This window comes from Mesoplodon densirostris, chromosome 16, assembly GCF_025265405.1.
Source record: "Mesoplodon densirostris isolate mMesDen1 chromosome 16, mMesDen1 primary haplotype, whole genome shotgun sequence".
Taxonomy (NCBI): Eukaryota; Metazoa; Chordata; class Mammalia; order Artiodactyla; family Ziphiidae; genus Mesoplodon; species Mesoplodon densirostris.
The window spans coordinates 86,654,756-86,677,844 of record NC_082676.1 but is presented as its reverse complement, the minus strand read 5'-3'; the positions used below and the strand labels follow the sequence as shown (position 1 = coordinate 86,677,844).

Below are 23,089 nucleotides of genomic sequence, written 5' to 3'. Positions count from 1 at the left end.
GAAAAAAATCACATGTGTATAATTTTCTGGAGGAAGATTTATAAATTATACATACACCCAATCTCCCCCTCTATATGAATATATGTGTATATGTTTACATGTATGTATATGCACACATACACACATATGTGCATATATGCCTTTATTTTCTGGATGAACATTTTAAACTGAGGTTATAGCTAAAGGGAGTACAGCCTCGTTTCTTTATTCTTCCCACAAAAACAAGGCCGTTCCTGTTTCTCCAGTTCGGCCGGTCCCGGCCTCACGACTTTGTGCTCTGCAGAGATGGGTTTGCGCATCTGCCTGGCTTTCTAAATCAGGGACCCGCCGGAGCGCTGTTCTCGCCTTAGTCCTGATCTGTTACTTTGTGCATCTTCTCTCCTCTGGCTTGTTCCTTCCGTCGCCTCCCCCTCCCCCTCCCCCTTCCCCTCCGAGACACAGTCAAGCCCACGGCAGCCAGTCCCTTCCCAGTAGCTTTTCGGGGTGTGCGGTGGGAGGGCACGTTGTTTCTGGTTAACCCGGGATGCGCCAGCCAGACTCCGCTCCTGCGTCGGGAGGAAAACCCCACTGTGTGAAGTGACTGTCACAGTTCTCCCCGCCCACCTGTCCCCCCGCCCCGCCGCGTCTCCCCTCCCCGCCTGGCCTCCCCCAGCAGTTAAAGTGCTCTTTGATGCTTCCCCACGTCTCCCTACTGACGCTTCCGTGGTTGGCACGTGTACCTGCCCCTCACCTGTGCTAGGAAACTTCTGCAGCCGGCACTGTGGGGCTCGCTTTCCTTCCCCACAGACACTTGTCCAGCCCCTGGCTGGCCTGGCCACGCTGACTTGGGCATCGCGGCTTCATCCACAGGCCCATGGGGCCCTTGCTGGGAAAGCCGGTGGCCCAGGCAGTGGGGTGACCACAGAGGGCTCAGGGGTGGCTGGTTTCCTGGCGGAGGGGCCTCTGGCTTTGCGGGTGCACAGCACAAGGGTGGGGCATCTCACTGCCAGCGCGCCCTCCCTCCTGAGGGCCGGGAAGGGGCGAGTCTGCGCCGTCCTCACCAGGGTTCCATGGAAACCGCATCCCTGCTTCGGGGGAGGGAGGACGCTTCCCCACACTTGGTGCTGGTTAAAGACCCGGCCCCCCGAGAAGAGGAGAAAACGGCGTTCCTGGCCTGGCTGGGTGCAGCTGCCGTGTCCTGGGGGGTGCGTTCCTCCCCACAGAGCCCCTTCCCCGGGCCTGAGAGAACGGCCGGAGGCTCAGCCGGGCGTTCCCCTGCAGGTGCCGACAGGCCAGAGGGTGTCCGAGCTGCTTGCTGCCGCCGAGGAGGCCCGACGCCAGGCAGAGCTGGGCCTCGCAGGCCCTCAGCCTCTGGTCCACCTGCCGGGAGCCCACGTGGCCGCTGCGCTCGGCCCAAGGGAAGGCCGTGGACGAGCTGGTGGCCAGGCCCTGGGCGGTGCATGGGCAGCCGTGGGGCCTCCCCAGCGTGGCCAGGCCCGTCATGCTGCAGTGCCGGCCAGCCCAGGAGTTCAGCTTCGGCCCCCGGGCCCTGAAGGACGCGCTGCTGTCCACCGACCCAGCCCTGCGGCAGCTCTACACGTCCACCTTCTCCCCAGCCGAGCGGCTCTTCCTGGCTGAGGCCTACAACCCCCGGAGGACGTTCTTCCGCACGCTGCTCATCCGCACGGGCTTCGACTGGCTCCTCAGCCGCCCTGAGGCTCCCGAGGACTTCGAGACCTTCCACGCTGCCCTGGCGCCCCGGAAGCAGAGCCTGGCTCGGAAGCACATTTACCTGCAGCCCATAGGTACCTGCAGCCTATGGGCACCTGCAGCCCGTGGGTACCGGCGGGCATGGGCATGGACCCCGTGGGGCAGCAAGTGGCGATGAGCTGGAGGGTGGCATCCTGGGCCATCAGGACACCCCGGTGGGGAGGACGAGGGCCTAGATCTAGCCTGAGGTGGGGATGTCTGTGCCCGGACCCCAGGCAGGACTTGATACGAAGGGGGACGTGCTGGTGTGCTTGGGATTCGGGGGTGAGACTCAGCTCCCCCCTGCCCCAGCTCCACGCTGTTCAGAAAGCCCAGGGCCCTGGGACCCCTTGGGCAGCATCACTGCCCTGTTCTACCCACAGGTGCTGCCTCATCCACCTGTGGGTAGAAGCACCCCTGGCCCTACCTGTTGAAGCCAGTGCTGTCCTAGGCACTGTACTGGCTGCTTCCTCTGTGGTGTGGGGTGCTGGGGTCAGGGTTACCCCACTTCATCGGTGAGGACACTGAGGCTGGGAGGGGTCACTTGACCTGCCCAAGTCACAGAGCTGTTGGCTGGTAGAGGCAGGATTTGACCCCAGTGCCCTGCTCTTAGCCCCGAAGCTATACTTGGAGACACTGGCAGGGCCTGGCGGGGACTCGGGGACTCCTGCGCGGTCTTGCAGCGCTCAGACTGGGGACGCCAGGTGTGAGGGGCTGTGTGTGGACCAAGGGCCGAGATGCCTCGACCAGGCTCTCTGGGGCTTGCTGGCCAGGTGCTGGGGATGAGGGGCGGGCCACTGGCTCTGCATGCCAAGGCAGGCCTTGCCCCACGCAGGCTCATTACCCACCCTCCTGCCCTGAGGACCAGAGGCCTGCAGGCACCCCTCCTGTTCCATCCTCCCCTGGCCAGTCGGCCACCTCTGTCTGTAGACTCTGCTTCCAAACTCCCAAACCATCCATGTTGTCTCCCCGCTGACAGCTCATCTTGTTAAAATGCGGGCTCTGGTTCCAGAGATCTGGGGTGGGCCTGGGGATCTGCATTTCTAATCACCTCCTGGGCAAGCCGCTGGCCTGGGGACACTGCAGCCACCTTCTCGCAGGTCTCCTGGCTTCCAGCCTTGGTCCGTGTCCAGGGTGCTGGGCACAGGCAGATGGGGGCTCCGAGGAGCGGGCAGGGGGCCTGACGGCACTGCTCCGCCCCCAGATCTGAGCGAGGGGCCGGCAGGCGGCGCGCTTCTGGACCACCTGCGGAGCTGCACAGAGGCCTTCTTCGTGGGCCTGCAGGTCAGGTGTCTGCCATCGGTGGCGGCCACGTCCATCCACTGCTCATCACGCCCCAGTCAGGACTCTGACAGGCTGCAGCTCCACACAGGTGAGTGCATGTGGTGTGGGCACAGGTCAGGCCAGCGTGAGGGCAGGCGTCCACCGCTTGTGCTTCTTTTTGTTATATTCACTAGTGTGTTGTTATTGTTTTAGATTCCACATATAAGTGGTATCATATAGTATTTGTCTTTCTCTACTTATTTCACTTAGCAAAATGCTCTCCAAGTTCATCCATGTTGTTGCAAATGGCAATATTTAATTCTTGTTTATGGCTGAGTAGTATTCCATTGTGTATATATACATATATATATATATATATATATATATGTATATATACCACATCTTCTTTATCCCTTCATCTGTCGATGGACATTTAGGTTGCTTCCATATCTTGGAAACTGTAAATAATGCTGCTATAAACACTGGGCTTCATGTTTTGTTTTTTTTTTGGATATATACCCAGGAGTGGGATTGCTGGGTCATATGGTAGCTCTATTTTTAGTTTTTTGAGGAACCTCCCTACTGTTTTCCACAGTGGCTGCACAGTTTACGTTCTCACCAGCAGTGCAGGAGGTTCCCTTTTCTCCACATCCTAGACAACATTTGTTATTTGTGTTCTTTTTGATGATGGCCATTCTGAGAGGTGTGAGGTGATACCTCATTGTGGCTTTGATTTGCATTTCCCTGATGATTAGTGATGTTGAGCATCTTTCCATGTGCCTGTTGGTCATCTCCATTTCCTCTTTGGAAAAATGTCTATTCAGTTCTTCTGCCTATTTTTTAATCAGATTGTTTGTTTTTTTGATGTTGAGTTGTATGACTTGTTTATATATTTTGGATATTAACCCCTATTGGTCATATGATTTGCAAATATTTTCACCCATTCTGTAGGTTGTCTTTTCATTTTGTCAATGGTTTCCTTTGCTGAGCAAAAGCTTTTAAGTTTAATTAGTCCCCGTTTGTTTATTTTTGCTTTTTTTTTGTTTCAGGAGGCAGATCCAAAAAAATATTGCTACAATTTCTGTCAAAGAGTGTTCTGCCTATGTTTTCCTCTAGGAGTTTTACAGCATCCAGTCTTACATTTAGGTCTTTAATCCATTTCGAGTTTATTTTTGTATGTGGTGTTAGAGAATGTTCTAATTTCATTCTTTACATGTAGCCATCCAGCTTTCCCAGCACCACTTATTGAAGAGACTGTCTTTTCTCCATTGTATATTCTTGCCTCCTTTGTCATAGATTAATTGACCATAAATACATGGGTTTATTTCTGGGCTTTCTATCTTGTATCATTGATCTATATTTCTGTTTTTGTGCCAGTACCGTACTGTTCTTTTTTTTCCCGTAGATTAATTAATTAATCAAATTAATTTTTGGCTGTGTTGGGTCTTTGTTGCTGTGCAAGGGCTTTCTCTATTTGCAGCACGTGGGGGCCACCCTTCGCTGTGGTGCGTGTGCTTCTCACCGTGGTGGGTTCTTTTGTTGCTGAGCACAGGCTTTAGGCGTATGGACTTTAGCAGTTGTGGCACACAGGTTCAGTAATTGTGGCTCGCAGGCTCTAGAGTGCAGTCTCAGTAGTTGTGGCACACGGGCTTGGTTGCTCTGCGGCATGTGGGATCTTCCCAGACCAGGGCTCAAACCTGTGTTCCCCTGCACTGGCAGGCAGATTCTTAACCACTGCACCACCAGGGAAGTCCCCCATACTGTTTTGATTACTGTAGCTTTGTAATATAGCCTGAATTCAGGGAGTGTGATACCTCCAGCTCTGTTTTTCTTTCTCAAGATGGCTTTGGCTGTTTGAGGTCTTTTTTGTTTCCATACAAATTCTAAAATTATTTGTTCCAGTACTGTGAAAAAAATGCCATTGGTAATTTGATAGGGATTGCTTTGAATCTGTAGATTGCTTTGGGTAGTATGGTCATTTTAACAATATTGATTTTTCCAATCCAAGAACATGGTTATATCTTTCCATCTGTTTGTGTCATCTTCAGTTTCTTTCATCAGTGCCTCTTCTGTTCTTCCAAAAGAGAGACAAAGTAGAAACACTTTGCATTCTTTTCAATACGAATAGCAAGATATTGATAACAAAATTTTACAGACATTATTATTATTATTATTATTATTTTTGTGGTACGCAGGCCTCTTACTGTTGTGGCCTCTCCCGTTGCGGAGCACAGGCTCTGGATGCGCAGGCCCAGCGGCCATGGCTCACGGGCCTAGCCGTTCTGCAGCATGTGGGATCTTCCTGGACCGGGGCACGAACCCATGTCCCCTGCATCGGCAGGTGGACTCTCAACCACTGCACCACCAGGGAAGCCCTTACAGACATTATTAGTAAGGAAAATTGGAAACCAGTTTCTCATATTATAAGGACTCTAATGTAAAATATTAGCAAATCAAATCTAGAAATATGTAAAATACATTACAACTCACTTATATTTATTCCAGGAACATGAGGGTAGTTTAACATTTATTTATTTATTTTTATTTTTGGCTTCATTATTCCCTCACTTTTTTTTTTTAATTGAAGTATAGTTGATTTACAATGTTGTGTTAGTTTCAGGTATATAACAAAGTGATTCATTTATACATACATATGTATCTATTTTTTTCATATTCTTTTTCCTTATGTGTTATTACAAACTATCGAGTAGAGTTCCCTGGCCTATACAGCAGGTCCTGTTTGGTTACTTACTTTGTATACAGTCGTGTGTATACGTTCATCTCAAACTCCTAATTTATCCCTCCTCCCCTTCCCCTTTGGTAACCAGAAGTTTGTTTTCTGTGTTTCTGTTTTGTATATAAGTTCATTTGTATCAGTTTTTTTAAGATTCCACATATAAGCAATATCATATGATATTTGTCTTTCTCTGATTTACTTCACTTACTATGATAATCTGTAGGTCCATCCATGTTGCTGAAATGGTATTATTTCATTCTTTCTTATGGCTGAATAATATTCCATGTATGAATACACCACATCTTCTTCTTTATCCATTCATGTGTCGATGGACATTTAGGTTGCTTCCATGTCTTGGCTATTGTACATAGTGCTGCAATGAACAGTGGAGTGCATGTATCCTTTCAAATTACAGTTTTCTCTGGATACATGCCCAGGAGTGGGAATGTAGGATCATATGATAGTTCTATTTTTAGTTTTTTAAGGAACCTCCATGTTGTTTTCCATAGGAGCTGCACCAGTTTACATTCCCACCAGCAGTGTAGGAGGGTTCCTTTTTCTTCACACCCTCTCCAGCATTTATTATTTGTAGACTTTTTGATGATGGCCATTCTGACTGGTGAGGTGATACCTCATTGTAGTTTTGATTTGCATTTCTCTAATAATTAGTGATATTGAGCATCTTTTCATGTGCCTTTTGGCCATCTGTATGTTTTCTTTGGAGAAATGTCTATTTAGATCTTCTGCCCATTTTTCAATTGGGTGGTTCTTTTTTTTTTATATTGAGCTCTATGAACTATTTGTGTGAACTATTTGGAGATTAATGTCTTTTCAGTTGCATAATTTGCAAATATTTTGTCCCATTCTGTAGGTTGTCTTTTCGTTCTGTTTATGGTTTTCTTTGCTGTGCAAACTTTTAAGTTTAATTAGGTCCTGTTTGTTTATTTTTGCTTTTCTTTTCTTTGCCTTAGGAGACAGATCCAAAAAAATACTGCTATGATTTATGCTTTCCTCTAGGAATTCTATACTATCTGTTCTTACATTTCTGTTTTTTTGTTAGAACCATGCTGTTTTGATTACTGTAGCTTTGTAGTATAGTCTGAAGGCAGGGAGCCTGATTCCTCCAGCTCTGTTTTTCTTTTGCAAGATTGCTTTGGCTGTTCGGAGTCTTTCGTGTTTCCATTAAAACTAAAAAAATTTTTTCTAGTTAAAACTAAAAAAATTTTTTCTAGTTCTGTGAAAAATGTCTGTGGTAATTTGATAGGGATTGCATTAAATCTGTAGGCTGCTTTGGGTAGTATGGTCATTTTGACAATATCAATTTTTCTGATCCAAGAACATGGTATGTTTTTCTGTCTGTGTCATCTTTGATTTCTTTCATCAGCATCTTATAGTTTTCAGAGTATAGGTCTTTTGCCTCCTTAGGTAGGTTTATTCCTAGGTATTTTATTCTTTTTGATGCAATGGCAAATGGGATTGTTTCCTTAATTTCTCTTTCTGAACTTTCATTGTTAGTGTATAGGAATGCAACAGATTTTTGCGTATGGTTCTTTGTATTTCTGTGGTGTTGGTTGTAACTTCTTTTTCATTTCTAATTTTATTGGTCTGGGCACTCTCTCTTTTTTTCTTTTCTTTTTTTTTTTTGCGGTACGCGGGCCTCTCACTGCTGTGGCCTCTCCTGTTGCGGAGCACAGGCTCCGGACGCGCAGACCCAGCGGCCATGGCTCATGGGCCCAGCCGCTCCGCAGCATGTGGGATCTTCCTGGACCGGGGCACAAACCCGCATCCCCTGCATCGGCAGGCGGACTCTCAACCACTGCGCCACCAGGGAAGCCCCTCCCTTTTTTTCTTTTTTTTTCTTTTTTTTTTTTTTTGCTGTATGCGGGCCTCTCACTGTTGTGGCCTCTCCCGTTGTGGAGCACAGGCTCCGGACGCGCAGGCTCAGCGGCCATGGCTCACGGGCCCAGCCGCTCCGCGGCATGTGGGATCCTCCCGGACCGGGGCACGAACCTGTGTCCCCTGCATCGGCAGGCGGACTCTCAACCACTGCACCACCAGGGAAGCCCCTCCCTTTTTTTCTTGATGAGTCTGGCTAAAGGTTTATCAAATCTGTGCAGGCTTCTGGTGGATGGAGCTGGGTCCTGGCCCTCTGGTGAGCAGGGCTATGTCAAGGGGTGTGTCTAGAGGTGGCCGTGGACTCAGAAAGTCTTTGGAAGCCAGTTTGCTGATGGGTGGGTTGTGTTCTCGCCCTGTTGGTTGTTTTACCTGAGGCGTCCCAACTCTGGACCATGTTGATAGGTGGGGCCAGGTCTTGGTGCTAACATGGCGGCCTCCAGGAGGGCTCACACTGATGAATATCCCCCAGTATCTCCACCACCAGTGTCCTTGGACCCACAGTGAACCATAGCTGCCCCCGGCCTCCCCAGGAAACCCTCCAAGACCAGCAGGTTGGCCTGGCCCAGGTTCCTATGAAGTCACTGCTTTTGCCCTGGGTCCTGGTGCACACAAGACCTTGTGTGCATCCTACAAGGGAGGAAGGAGTCTCTGTTTCCCCAGTCCTGTGGAGCTCCTGCACTCAAGCCCCACTGGCCTTCAAAGCCAGATGCTCTGGGGCTCCTCCTCCCAATGCCGGACCCCTAGGCTGGGGAGCCTGGTGTGGGGCTCAGAACTCTCACTCCTGTGGGAGAACTTCTGTGATATAATTGTTCTCCAGTCTTCGGGTCACCCACCTGTGGGGTATGGGATTTGATTATATTGTGAATGTGCTCCTTCTACTGTCTCTTTGGGTTTCTTCTTTATGTCTTTGGATGTGGAGTATCTTTTTTGGTAGATTCGTCTTTTTTACTGGTGGCCGTTCAGCAGTTAGCTGTGATGTGCTCGTGAGAGGGGAGCTCAGGGTCCTTCTACTCTGTCATCTTGTCCCAGGATCTTTCATCAGTGTCTTATAGTTTTCCGAGTACAGGTTTTTTGCCTCCTTAGGTAGGTTTATTCCTAGGGATTTTATTCTTTTTGATGCAGCAGTGTCACTTTGTTTTTTAATTTTTAGAAATTTATTTATTTATTTATTTGGTTGTGTCAGGTCTTAGTTGCAGCAGGTGGGCTCCTTAATCGTGGCTCGAGGGCTCCTTAGTTGCAGCACGTGGTATCCTTAGTTGTGGCATGTGAACTCTTAGTTGTAGCATGCATGTGGGATGTAGTTCCCTAGCCAGGGATGGAACCTGGGCCCCCTGCATTGGGGGCTCAGAGTCTTAACCACTGGACTGCCAGGGATGTCCCAGTGTCACTTTTTTCATCATTCCCAATTCCCGGCTAAAATTACATTTAGCATTTATATCTATGAGCATAATCGCTTTATAATCTGTGTCTGTGAGTCCAGCATTTGGAGCGCCCATGTTGCTCTTTGTGCTATTTCTGCTAATTCTGTCTTGGTTCTTTTGCCTCATTGTGTGTCTTATTTTTGATTGTTAGCTGGACGTCTTATGTGAAAAATTAGTTTAACTTTTAGAAGAATTTGTGGCCTGGGATGATGTTTTTCTGCAGAGAGGATTTTATTTCTCCTTGGCCAGGCACCAAAGGGAGCTGACGGTCTGGGCCACCCTGATGACCCCAGGAGTACAGCCTTGGTCTCCCCGGGTGCGGCCCTTTGGGGTAGCCGGCAGAGCAGGGCCTGTGTCCTCAGGGTCACCTTCCCATCCCCCGCCTCAGAAACAGCTCAGCTTCATCTCTTGGGATTCTAATCTTCTCCCTGTTTCTAGTTTCTCATTAGGTCTCTGGTGTTTTAAAAGTCCTGTTTATTGAGGCATAATTTACATAGAGAGAAATTATTCCTTCTGGGTGTAACCGTTCTGAGTCCTGACACACACACACACACACATCACATAGCCATCACCATAAGAGTGGGTAGAATAGCTTGCCTCGCCCCCCCAAGCCTTCCTCCGTGCCCCTTGTAGCCACCCGTCCCCCATCTTCAATGCCTTAAGAAGCTGTTCTTTGTGTTTCACTGGGCTTGTTTGGTTATCTTGTAGTGGCAGGTAGTGTGCTGTTACAGCTGCTGTTGAGTTTCTGGGGCTGACAGGGACTACTGGCTGGGGGGGTGCCATCCCAACGGTGGCGCGCCCCTTTCTCTGTCCCAGACTGCAGCCTCGGTCCCTCACTGGGCACAGCCCTCCCCCACCCCCGAGGGTCTGAGTGGGGCCCGAGGAGCAGTGGCCGACCTGGGCCCCGCCCCTCCTGCCCCGTGCGGCGCCACCACGCCTGCCGTTGCTTCCGCCTGACTCGGGGGAAACCCAGCATCTGTCCAGCTGCCCCAGGGGCTGTGGTGCCTGGGTCCGGGTGTCCATCTCTGCTGACTGCTGAACAGACTGCTGTTTCCCCCGCCCTAGGCTTCGTGGGCCACTGGGAAGGAACGGGGCCCGGGAGGGCTCAGCAAGCAGGTGGCGTGCAGAGGCCATGAGAGGTGGGATTCCCGTGGTCAGATTACGTGGTTTAGATGGCTGTGTTCATTTCCTGCGGCCGCTGTAACGCAGCACCACAAACTGGGTGGCTTAAAACAGCAGAAGTGTGTTATCTCACGGTCCGGAGACCAGAATTCTGAGACCAAGGTGTTGGCCGGCCCCGTCCCCTGTGAACGCTCCGGGAGACCCCTCCTCACCTCCTCCACCCCTGGTGGCGGCCGGTGGTCCTTGGTCCAACCTCGGCCTCCATCATCACGTAGCTTGTGTCGCTTCTCCTCTTAGAAGGACCCCAGGCGAACTGGACCAGGCCCGCCCTAGTGAGCGGGCATTACGACCTCCACATTGTCTTCTGTGGGGACACAGCTCAGCCTGTAACAATCATCACTGTCTGTGTCACCGTAAGAACTAACATTCGTCGGTCTCCTCCAAGGTCTCAGCCACTCATCCCAAGGTCACACCTGGACCTGGGCTGTCCGGACAGCAGCCACCGGCCACGTGGGGCTACTGAACACACACACGCACACCCGCATTGAAGACTCAGCATGAAAAACTACGTAAACAATCTTACTTTTTAATACTTGATGACATGTTAAAATTTTGGATATGTTAGGTTAAAATATGTATATTATTAAAATCAATTTGATGTTTTAATTTACTTTAAAATTAGTAAAACTTAAAACTCAGTCACACCTTCAGGTCACACTGTGTTTCTACGGACAGTGCTGGGCTAGGCCTTGTCATGACCCACAACTGTGCCATCTCTGCAGCGGGGCTTTCAAGCATCTCACTCTCAACGCCCCCCCTCCCCCGACATTTCCCGCCGTCTCTCCAGTTTCCTGCTAACGGTTCCTTGATCATCAGGTACAACCCGCTGGTCCTTCCCCCGTCGCGCTGTCTGGATCTGCTTCCTGCCCTGACTCCTACCCTCCCGGCTCGGCCACCCTCTTCCCCTCCTGTCCACACCTGGGTAAATCCGACTCCTGTCTCCCCGGCAGCTGAACGCGACTGGAGAAAAACGCACCCTCCGGTGGTCCCCTCAATGCACGACTGTAGGCCCGAGGGGTCCTGGGTGGTGCCCGGCGCCCCGGGCCCTCAGGTCTTCTCCTTCCCCTTCCTTCTGACAACGACCTTGCTTTTTTTTTGCTGAGGAAATACAGACAAAGGGGGACCGCCAAGCTTCCCTGACGGCGGCTCCCCGCCTGCTGCATCCGTGCTCCCCGTCGTGGACTGTTGGCCTAGCCGCTCTTCACGGACCCGCCCGAGCCCTCCGCCCCCCCGCCCGCGCCTGCTCCCACCCACCCGGCAGCTCTCCCCGCCGTCCCCCCTCTCGGACGGACGAGCTGCTGCGACTCCTCCCATCCTAACACGCTCTCTGGCCCGCTGTGCCCCGCCAGCTGCCACCCTGCTTCTCAGCTCCTCTCTGTAGCCACAGCCCTTGGAGAAGGTCTTTGTCTCCCGGTTGTATCGCCTCCCCTCTCCCCCGCCCCATCACCCTGAGGCCCCCCCGGTCGTGGGCCTCTCAGCCCTCTGCCTGTGCGCTCGGGGCTCCTTCACACCCCGCCTCAGCCACGCGTCTACACCCGCGCTCCCGTGAACTGCTGTAACCACTTGCTTAGCAGCTTAAACAACACTCGTTCTCTTACAGTTCTGAGGATGGAAGTCTCCCAGGACTAAAATCCAGGCACCGGCAGGGCTGGCTCCTTCGGGAGGCTCCGGGGAGACCCCGTTTCCTGGCCTTGCAGCCCCTCCTCCTCCAGAGCCGGCTCTGCGGCCCCTTCAGCTCTCTCTGACCCTCCTGCCTCCTCTCGTGAGGACCCTGGTGATTCCATCGGGTCCAGCTGGGTAATCCAGAATCACCTTCCCGCTGGGAGACCTTTAATTTAACCACATCTGCTCGCTTCTGCCAGGTGAGGAACGCACGCACAGGTCCCGGGGATGAGATGCCACGTCTTTGGGGCCATCAGTCAGCTGCCCGAGGCTGCAACGACTCTTCCCACGAACACCGGTCTCGTTGGCCCGGCGGCCTTTGTGGTGCCCCACTTGGACTACCCTGTCCAAACTTGAGCTCTTTCTCCCCCCGAGGCCCAGGCCCGTAGCCCCCGCTTCACATGGTGCAGCTTGTCTGCTGAGTTTTCGGCCTCAGTCTGAGTTTTTCATGGAATGTCACTAGCTTGCGTCCGACTGTGGGACGAGCTGGTCCCAGGCAGAGGAAGAGGGGGATGGGCCCGGAGCGGGGGGCCCAGCCCCCTCCTCACTGCCCCCTCTGGCCCTGTCCCCGCAGACGGCATCCTGTCTTTCCTGAAGAGCAGCAAGCCGGGTGATGCGTTATGCGTGCTGGGCCTCACGCTGTCCGACCTGTACCCCCGCGAGGCCTGGACCTTCACCTTCGGCACGTTCCTCCCGGGGCATGGTGAGCCGGCACCTGGGGGCCTCCTGCCTCAGCCCTGAGGCTTGGGAACAGGGCCTGGAACACGTGGGGACATCATCCCCTCGCTGTTTCTCCCAGAACCCCTCCTGGGGGAGAGAATGGGCATATATGGAAATGCTCTCTTGAACCTGCAGTCCCAGTTCTCGCCCCTCCTGGGCCAGGCCCTGGGGCCTCCTTCACCGGCTGGCAGGGCGGGGCCTCTAGGACATGTGCATCCCGAGGAGGGTGGCCTTGCCCGTGGGCTCCCTGAGCTGAGGCCGCTCCTGGAGCCTCCGCTTCTCTGCCTCTCCCCAGAAGTGGGCGTCTGCAGCTTTGCGCGCTTCTCGGGAGAATCCCTGCAGCAGGGGCCCAGCACCCCTGACCTGGCCCCCGAGGCACCCCTGCAGGACAGAGGCCGGGCCGTGTGCTTCAGCGCCCTGGGGATGGTCCAGTGCTGCAAGGTGGGTGTTGAGGTGCTGCCCAGGTGGCGGGAGAAGGTGGGGGACAGGAAGAGGAGGGGCTGCTGGGGGTTCCGGCGAGCTCCAGGAAGATGCTAGGGCGTGGAATCAGACAGAAGGGCGTGAGTGGACGGCCATCGAGCCCTGGGTCCAGCCCTCACAGTGCTGAGGACCATCCTTCACTTGAGGGACTCTGGCCACTAAGGCTCAGAAACGCCAAGTGCTTTGTCCAAGGTCACACAGCTTTCAAGTGGCAGGGCTGGGATTTGAGCCCTCGTCTGTCTGACACCCAAACCTCCATGCTCTGAGGCCCCCAGAGCTGACCACACCAGCTTGCCTTTCCCCCTGGAGCCCAGAGTAGCCCCAGCACCCAGGGGTCCCGGGGATCGGCGGGTGGCGGGCCCCAGGGTGCAAGGCGGTGGGGGCCTTCTCCCTCAGGTCACGTGCCACGAGCTCTGCCACCTCCTGGGCCTGGGGAACTGCCGCTGGCTCCGCTGCCTCATGCAGGGCGCCCTCAGCCTGGACGAGGCCCTGCGGCGGCCCCCGGACCTCTGCCCCGTCTGCCTTCGGAAGCTGCAGCACATCCTGGGCTTCAAGCTTGTGGACAGGTACAAGGTGAGTCGCGGGCAGGGGGAGGGGTGAACAGGTCTGCGGATCTCGTGGGTCTGGCTGAGTCCTCCGCCAGGCGCCTGGCCCAGTGCTGGTGGCTGTCACCACAGGGGCGCACGGCTTTTATTTCCCAGGCAACCCTAATCAGAGCCGGTCTTTACCGGGCACTGACCGTGTACTAGACCCTGTCCTAGAGCTTCCTGTACTCGGGCCGGTTCTGGCATCACCAAGGGGCCTTCCCCAGCAACACTTTCTCCCTAATTGGCTCACAGCCCCTCCGGAGGAGGAGGCGGAACCAGACTAACCAAGAATCACTGTGGAAAGGCAGGAGCTGCTCTTAATCCGGCCCCGCCCTACGCGGGGGCTGAGCCAGCGCGGCGATGCTGCCCTCTGCTGTCCGCACGAGGCACTGCCGGGCAGCAGGGCCCAGGAGGGACCCTAGGGAACCGGGTCCATCTGCTCCACTGCAGGGAGAAACCTTATCCTACGGGGAAGTTCGTTTGCAAACTCAGACACTTTACTCTGAGTTCACAGTTCAAAGGCAGGTGGTGGTTATTTTCTCTTTTTAAAAATCTTTTATTATTTTTAATTGAAGTATAGTTGATTTACAATGTTGTGTTGATTTCTGCTGTACAGCAAAGTGACTCAGTTATACATATATATATACATACATTCTTTTGTATATTCTTTTCCATTACGGTTTATCCCAGGATATTGGATATAGTTCTCTGTGCTATACAGTAGGACCTTGTTGTTTATCCATTCTATATGTAATAGTTCCAAACTCCCCATCCATTCCTCTCCCACCCCCCTCCCCCTTGGCAACCACAAGTCTGTTCTCTACATCTGTGAGTCTGTTTCTGTTTTGTAGATATGTTCACTTGTGTCATTTTTTAGATTCCACATATAAGTGATATCATATGGTATTTGTCTTTCTCTGACTTAATTCACTTAGTATGATAATCTCTAGTTGCATCCATGTTGCTACAATTGGCATTATTTCATTCTTTTTTATGGCTGAGTAGTATTCCATTGTATATATGTACCACATCTTCTTTATCCATTCATCTGTCAATGGACATTTAGGTTGTTTTTATGTCTTGCCTTTTGTAAATAGTGCTGCTGTGAACGTAGGGGTGCATTTATCTTTTTGGATTAGAGTTTTGTCTGGATATATGCCCAGCAGTGGAATTGCTGGATCATATGGTAATTCTATTTTTAGTTTTCTGAGGAAGTTCCATACTGTTTTCCCTAGTAGCTGCACCAGTTTACCTTCCCACTAACAGTGCAGGAGGGTTCCCTTTTCTCCACACCCTCTCCAGCATTTGTTATTTGTAGACTTTTTAATGATGGCCACTCTGGTGTATGGTGATACCTCCTTGTAGTTTTGATCTGCATTTCTCTAATAATTAGTGATGTTGAGCATCTTTTTATGTGCCTATTGGCCATCTGTATGTCTTCTTAGGAGAAATGTCTATTTAGGTCTTCTGCCCAGTTTTTGACTAGGTGGTTTTTTTTGTTGTTGTTATTGAGTTGTATGAGCTGTTTGTATATTTTGGAGATTAAGCCCTTGTCAGTCGCCTCATTTGCAAAAACTTTCTCCCATTTCATAGGTTGTCTTTTCATTTGATTTATGGTTTCCTTTGCTGTACAAAAGCTTGTAAGTTTGATTAGGTCCCATTTATTTATTTTTGTTTTTATTTCTATTGCCTTGGGAGACTGACCTAAGAAAACATTTGTATGATTTATATCAGAGAATGTTTTGGCTATACTCTCTTCTAGTTTTATGGTGTCATGTATTATGTTTAACTCTTTAAGCCCTTTTGAGTTTCTTTTTATGCATGGTGTGAGGGTGTGTTCTAATTTCACTGATTTACATGCAGCTGTCCAACTTTCCTGGCACCACTTGCTGAAGAGGCTATCTTCTTCCCACTTTATATTCTTGTATCCTTTGTCGAAGATTAATTCACCTTAGGTGTGTGGGTTTATGTCTGGGCTCTCTATTCTGTTCCATTGATCCATATGTCTGTTTTTGTGCCAATACCACAGTTTTGATTACTGTAGCTTTGTAGTATTGTCTGAAGTCTGGGAGGGTTATGCCTCCTGCTTTCCACCCACCCCCCTCAGGATTGCTTTGGCAATTCTGGGTCTTTTATGGTTCCATATAAATTATTGGATTATTTGTTCTAGTTCTGTGAAAAATGTCATGGGTAATTTGATAGGGATCGCATTAAACCTGTAGATTGCTTTGGGTAGTATTGCCGTTTTAACAATATTAATTCTTCCAATCCAAATGCATGGGATATCTTTCCATTTCTTTGAATCATCTTTAGTTTCCTTTATTAATGTTTTATAGATCTCAGCATATAAGACTTTCACCGCCTTGGTATTTTAATTTTGTGGTGCAATTTTAAAAGGTATTTTCTTTTTTACATTCCCTTTTTGATATTTCATTGCTAGTGTAAAGAAATGCAACCAATTCTAGTAGTTTTTGTGTGGAGTCTTTAGGGTTTTCTATTTATAGTATCATGTCATCTACATAGAGTGACAGTTTTACCTCTTCCCTTCCAATTTGGATACCTTTTCTTTCTTTTCCTTGTCTGATTGCTGTGGCTAGGACTTCCAGTACTATATTGAATAGAAGTGGTGTGAGTGGGCATCCTTGTCTTGTTCCAGATTTTAGTGGGAAGGCTTTCAGCTTTTCACAGTTGAGTATTATGTTGGCTGTGGGTTTGTCATAAATGGCTTTTATTATGTGGAGATATGTTCCCTCTCTACCCACTTCGGTAAGAGTTTTTATCATAATGTTGAATTTCGTCAAATGCTTTTCTGCATTTATTGAGATGATCATGTGGTTTTTGTCTTCTTTTGTTAAAGTGGTGTATCACATTGATTGATTTGCATATATTGAACCATCCTTGTGAACTTGGGATGGATCCCACTTGGTTGTGGTGTATGAACTTTTTAATGTATTGTTGGATTTGGTTTGCTAATATTTTGTCGAGAATTTTTGCATCTGTAGTCATCAAAGATATTGGCGTGTAATTTTCTTTTTTGGTGGTATCGTTGTTTCTGGTATCAGGGTGATGGTAGCTTCATAGAATGGCTTTGGGAGTGTTCCCTCCTCTTCAATCTTTTGGAAGAGTGGTAATTTCTTCTTTAAACCCAACTTTGGATGAAAATACCAAGTTAAATGAAGGCATAGGCCCACCAACAAAACAGCTTGGGCTTACTTTGAAGACCCAAAGTTTTAAGCCAGACGCGTCAAGTGAATCTCGTCGTGGCTGAGGTTCTGGGAAGCCCGTCCTCCTCTGGGAGATGGTCAGCCCCTGCAGCCCACTGGCTCTGGGGGCTGGACTCGGGGGAGCGGCTCTTGGACAGGCAGGAGTTGATGATCCGCTGCTTGTGGAGGCGTGGGCTCTACGTTTCTAGCGGGCTCCCAGGCTGCTGCTGGTCGGGGACCCCAGGCTGGGGACCCCTGAACACGGGGCTGGGCACGTCCAGGTCAGAGTTGCCTCTCGGCCTGGGTCTCCTCTGAATGTCTCTGGGGTAAATAGCGCGTCGAGGGGCGCTGAGGAGGCAGCCTGCCTCGCTGGAGAGGGGGCCCAGAGGCAGCCCCCCCGTAGGGAGTTGTCTCTGCTGCCGACTGGCTGACAGCGCTCAGCAGGATGCGACGGGAGTGGGCGTCACCGTCACCAGAGCGCCCGCCCCACCAAGCGCAGGGGTGGGGACTTGGCCGGAAGCTGCTCATTATCCTCGTGTGCTTGTAAGGTGGAGCGGGGGCAGCTGCGGCCTACAGAAGGTCTGGCGTTTCTCACCACTTCCTTTCTTGGCGTCTTGCTCGCCTATCGGACCCGAACTTTCAGGCCCTTTGTCCCCCTCCCCTGACGCGTGCCTTCCCGCGACTCCTAACCTCGAGGGGGGTGCCCTGGGCCTGCTCTGGATCTGTTCCCATCAGTCAGCGGTGTGCTGGTAAGCACCCTCTAAGGAAAAAGCCTCGATTGGGAGTATCTGGCAGTTTCCATGGTGTAAAGACTCCACCACGGCCAGCTCTGAGCCATCACGGGAGGAGAGTGGGGAGGAGGTGGGCAGTAGCTGATCGCATCTCCGATGCCCGGATGCATCACGCGCAGAGGCGCTAGTGGGATGTAGGAAAACCATCATTCACTTTGCTTTGAACAGAGTGTTAACAAGTCAGCTCAATTATCCACGAATAACCGTCAGGCTTGCAAAGCTCCTGCAAGTTCGCTGTCTTTAGAGGCCCCATTCCGAGGGCCCCTGTGGCACCAGACTGCCAGTCGCCCTGGGTCGTGGGCACGGTGGGGTCCCCTCGGGAGAGGGGCTGGGTCTCCTGGCGGCTCCCTGGCGAGGGAAGGGGGCCGGACAGGCCGACTCAGCCCGCGTCTCTCCCTCGTAGAGACTGTACACCTGGACGCTAGCGGCGGCGGGGACGCGGCCTGGGCCGGCGGCTGGGGAGCCGTCCGTGTCGGAGGACACCCTGCCCTGCAGCGCGGACTCGGGCCTGTGCGGCGAGAGCGACTCGGAGCCGGGCAGCGGCCTGTCGGAGCCCCTGTCCCCGGACGCCTGGAGCCACGCCTTCCCCGCGGGCCCGGAGCTGGAGCCCGAGGATGGTCTGGGCTCCCTGGCGGCCGCGGAGAGTCCGGGGGAGGCCTTGGCGGAGCACGGGCGCTGGCTGGCGGCCTGCATCCAGGCCCTGGAGAGGGACGTGACCGAGGAGGAGCTGGCGCGGGTGGACGGCGCCGTGGACGCCCTGGCCCGCTGGGACCTGTTCACGGGGCGGCTCCCGGCCCCCCGGCAGGACCCGCCCTGCGGCCGAGACGGCGCGGGGCTGCGCCGAGTCCTGGGCGACAAGTTCTCCTCCCTCAGGCGGAAGCTGAGCGCTCGCAAACCGTCCAGGGCTGAGGCGTCCCCGCGGCGCTGGAAGGCGGAGGACAATTAGCACGGCTGGTGCGTCTCGTCCAGGGCGCTGCGGGCCCGGCAGCGGGAGGAAGGGACGGTGTCTCGGGAAGCGGAAGGCGATCCGTCTGCACGCGGACCCCGCACCCCGAGTCCCAACCGCAGCCTCGCGACGCGGCCGAGGGCCGTCCTTGGGCCGCACCCGACTGCACAGAGCAGGTGCCTGTCTCTCCTGCGGCGAACTCAGACTGCAAGTCCCCAACGTGGGTCCTCCGCTCAAAGGGGGGCAAAGGGGGTCTTGTTGCAATCTACAAGGTCCCCCGCCTCCCCCGACCCCAAGCCCGTAGAAAGGGCCCCTTTCTGCGGCACTAACCGCACTCTAACCTTGGAACTTGGCGTGGGCGTCTCCCTGAAAGTTCTGGGTGGCCACCGCCTACCAGACCACGTGCCCAGAGATGTGCCACTTCTGACAACTGCTGCGGGACGGGAGGGTGTCCCGTGTGCAGGTCTGAAGGTGCTGCTGCCTGCTGTGACTTGCAGAGGTGGAAGCAAACCGCGGCTCCATCCTCAGGACAGTTTTCTGACAAAGGTGGCCTGGACCCCAACACCGGTGAGGGCAAGGAGATGAGAGTTTTGTTCCGAACACCTGTGTCTGTGTTTTTTGGTCTAGTTCAACCAGTTGCTGAGAGAACAAGTGGTTTAGATGTTAAAATATCCACCACCCCAGTGCAACTGTCTGTCTTCCTTTAATTCCGTCAAACTTTGCTTCCTGTTCTTTGAAACTCCTTTACGTGCAACTCACACATTTGATTGTTAGGTTTTCCTGACCTACTGACCCCGTTTTCATTATCAAATGCCCCGGGCTGCTGCTCACGAGTCCTGGGGAGAGATGCTTCTCCTCCGGACAGCAGAGCTCCCGTGGAGTGATGGGTAGGCGCAGCTACTTCCCACCTGGAGAGGCAACAGGAGCAGCTCCTACATTTTGTGCATATAGCTTAGACAGTTTGGGGGGCCTGCTAAGAAAAACAGTACAAACTACAAATATAGAATCAGGAGGGTTGCCCCCTGAGCAAGGACGCCTGAAGCCTCCTTGTGATGTAGGTTCCAGCCCCAGAAAGATGTGAAGGGATGAGACCATCCTGAAGATAAAGCAGCAAGGATGCAGCTCTTCAGACCCGCGTTGTCTTTTTCATGGGGTTGAAGGTGCATCGCGAGGATCCAGAGGTAACTGACGGGGGAGAAGAGGACGTGCCAGGCTCTGCAGAACGTGTGCTGGGCCGACCCCGCAGATAGCACGACGGAGGAAGTGAAGGAGGCCTCGGAGTCTGTCACTGTGAACAAACCGCTCACCCTAGTGGCTTCAAACCCCAGCAACCTATGCCGCTCAGAAAGCTGCAGTGTGGACGGAGCTTGGTGGGGCAGGTCTGCCCCTGGGGCTGGGCTGGAGAGCCCCGGCTCTAGGACGGCTCGCTCACGGGGCTGCCGTGTGATGGCCGAGGGCCAGGGCCTTGGTTCTGTCCGGGTGGCTTGGGCTTCCGTGTAGTAGGGCGGCCGGCTACCAAAGGGGGGATTTCCTGGAGTCACGTGGAAGACGTGTAGCCTCTCAGGACTCAGCCGTACTCTGTTAAGGCCGCCTGAAAGGCTCACCCAGGCTCACACACAGGGAGGGGATGTAGATCCCACCTCTTCACAGGGTTGTGGTGAGGTTCTGGAAGAGCCTGGGAGGTGAGAAAACATTTATGAAAAACCTGCCCCAGTTAGTGTTTGCTGCTCAGATTGGCCATCATACCTGCGACAAAATCGTACCCGTTTTTCTTCTGCAAAAGATTAACGACTGGAATGATGTAGGCACACACACAGGTGACAAAGAGAGAAGAGCCTGGCTCAGACTGAGGGAGGGCGCTCAAGGGGGTCGTCACGAGATTCTTGGTGCCGACTGTCTGCAACCGTGGCCTTTGGCTCCAAACTGTGACGAGTGTCCCAGAAAAGCATTCTGAAGTGGGGAGGGACAAGCCACTTCCTCCACGGCCTTCATCAGTTGCAGATGGAGGACACTCTTTAAAGACAGCTGCTGGGAGGAAAGTTTTGAAAGCAAAACGTTTAGGAGCAGAGATGATAGCGTCCTCCCTCTGCTCAAATATCAGCCAGGTTCTGCCCCTGCTGGGGGTGGAGAGCAGTTGGGGACAGTCCCCAGGGAGTGGCTTTTGGCAGAGGAGGGGCTCACGAACGCCATCTCCCAGAGCAAAGTCACGGCTCACCAATTTCAGGCTCAGACTTGGTACAGCTGGGCACCTTAACGGGGCTGAGCTGAAATAGCTTCAGGTAACGGTTTCCGAGAAACAAGGGCCTGGTTTTTACTTACGCAAAAGCACCGAGTCAGTGTCATCTCATCTCATGCTTTCTCATCTCCTCATCTGTCAAAGGCCCCCCTGCAAGTCAGGACGAGAGGTCTCCGAGCTTTCCCACGGACCCGCTCGGAGCCCCTCACTCTCTGGTGGGACTGGGTGGAGGGGCTTGAATGGAGCTAAAAATACTTTGGGGTCATGGCGTTGTGTCACCGTTCCTGTGTGAGATGGGGCTGGGACATCCACGCCTGCCTTCAAAAGTAGCCTCAACACATGTGGAAACTGCGTCCTGGTTGGGGGGATGGGAAGCAGGGCCCCGGTCAGGAGGTGGCAGACCCTCTTCCTGCCTCTCAAAGTCCAAACTCATCCTCAGAGGAGGGAGAGGAGGATCGTTCTCAACTCCTTCCTCCCCACCTGCGGGGCAGGAAAGTGGGATTAGCCCGTGAGCCCCTCCGCTGGCCCCCCTGTTTCCAGAGCGTGGGTCAGGGGAGGGATGTGGGCCTGTTAATACTGTCCCATGGGACATCTGATTCAGACCTTTCTGGGAGGAAAGCAATCTCTGAAAGGGCTTAAAAAAATAAACACACAATAGCTTAGCCGAGCAGCTAATATTAAAGCGAAGAGTCCAAATTTAGATCCCACCAAGTTCAAAGGAGCGGCTGTAGCATTCCAGGGACACACACACACACACACACACACACACACACACACACACGCACAGGAGCTACTCTCTAGACCTGCCAGGCAGGGCCAGGCGGCTAGACCCTCATCCGTCTGGGGAAAGACAGGGAGCTCGTCCTTGCAAATAAAGTCCCCCTTTGAACCTGTCCTTCTAAGTACCAGGGAATTTGTTACATCCCTGCAAGGTACATACCTTGATCCCATTTTATGGTTAAGGGAGCTGAGAGGTTTGCTCATCTGCCTGAGGCTGCAAAGCAGGGCCTGAGATTCCGAGCGGGTTTGCTCTGACTTGGCCCTGCATGTTCCGGGTCTTAGGAAAGCACACTGGGGAAGTCTGAGCAGGCAGAGAGTCAGGAGGAAAGCACAAGGCTTGGGAGGCCTGCACCCCGGGCTCCCTACTTGGGCCGCAGCCCTGCTGGCTCTGCCCTGGCTTCTAAGGTGGCCAGGAAGCTGCCTAGTGGCTGCAGCTCTTCTGGGCCAGAGACTCCCCAGAGGGCCGAGGAACGGCCTGGGTGGGTGGGTGGCCGGCTCTTTCGGGTGAAGATGCCAAGGTAAACAAAGCCCGGAGTCGCTGGGGCTTTGATTTGTTTGTATAAAGAGGGCGAGTCCCCAGCAGGAATATTTTTACCCTGGTGAAAACCGGGAGGATCAGGGCTTTGCCGGGCGGCTCCCGACCTGAGCTGGAGCCCACGCGCCCTGGGAGTGGACAGAGGCCTCTTCCAGGCCGCCTTCGCCCGCTGCGGCCAGGCTGAAGAGGGCGGCTGGCGCCGGGGACCCGAGGCCTGGCTGGCCCTCGACCCCTGCCTGCCCCAGCGCTGGAGTCTCTAGTGGAGCCAGATCTGTCCTGGTGGCTGTAGGGACTGTCCACAGAGGAGCCCGGTTCCAAGGAAACCCCAGGAAGCAGCAGATTTACGGCCCCTAGAACGACAGGCTGTGGAAGCTAAGCGCTGAGAATAATCTGGGAAATGTCTACTGCATGGCCGACAAGAACCACGGCCTTCGGAGCTACTGAAACCTGTGCGAAGAGCCTGGCCTCTTCCAGCGCCTCCATCTGGGAGAGCCCAGAATAATCGAGGCTTATTTTTGAACTCTGCTTCTTGGGTAAAGAGAGAAAAACGAGCTATGTCAGGGGTTTATTTTAGAAAACAATTTCCAAGAGGCGTCCTGGGGCCACTATGTGTTCAGTCCAATGCTCCCACCCCAGCGGCCAGCCAGGGCGGCCGAGGACGCGCTGGTCAAAGAGTCGACTCCTGGGCTGCCGGAGGGGACCCGTGGGGCATCCCACCTAGCGCACGACCCCGGCTCTCTGCACACTAGCCGGAAGCGAAACCAGGTCCCCCGCGAGGCCACCGCACATGCCTTGCCCCGGCGCTTCTGTCAGCATCCTCCCTGCTCTGAGCCCTCCCGACCTCCCTGGCCACGGCGCAGCTGAAACGCCCTACGGCCAGGCCCGCGTGGCTTCCCTAGCGTCCCTGGATTGTCTTGAGACA

General features: G+C 53.1%; 1 protein-coding gene across 2 annotated transcripts; it reads left to right on the top strand.

The window, feature by feature from the left end:
• Nucleotides 1–1,480: 1,480 nt before the first annotated feature.
• On the top strand, nt 1,481–18,616 carry AMZ1 (archaelysin family metallopeptidase 1). 2 transcript variants are annotated; one of them, XM_060078884.1, is made up of 6 exons: nt 1,481–1,784; nt 2,933–3,100; nt 12,464–12,592; nt 12,905–13,050; nt 13,555–13,662; nt 18,074–18,616. In XM_060078884.1, exons 1-6 carry the CDS (start codon nt 1,481–1,483, stop codon nt 18,614–18,616), a joined length of 1,398 nt encoding a protein of 465 aa, XP_059934867.1. The 2 variants fall into 2 exon arrangements, with proteins under 2 accessions (XP_059934867.1, XP_059934866.1); XM_060078883.1 differs by having other exon boundaries at nt 13,486–13,662.
• The last annotated feature ends 4,473 nt before the right edge of the window (nt 18,617–23,089 follow it).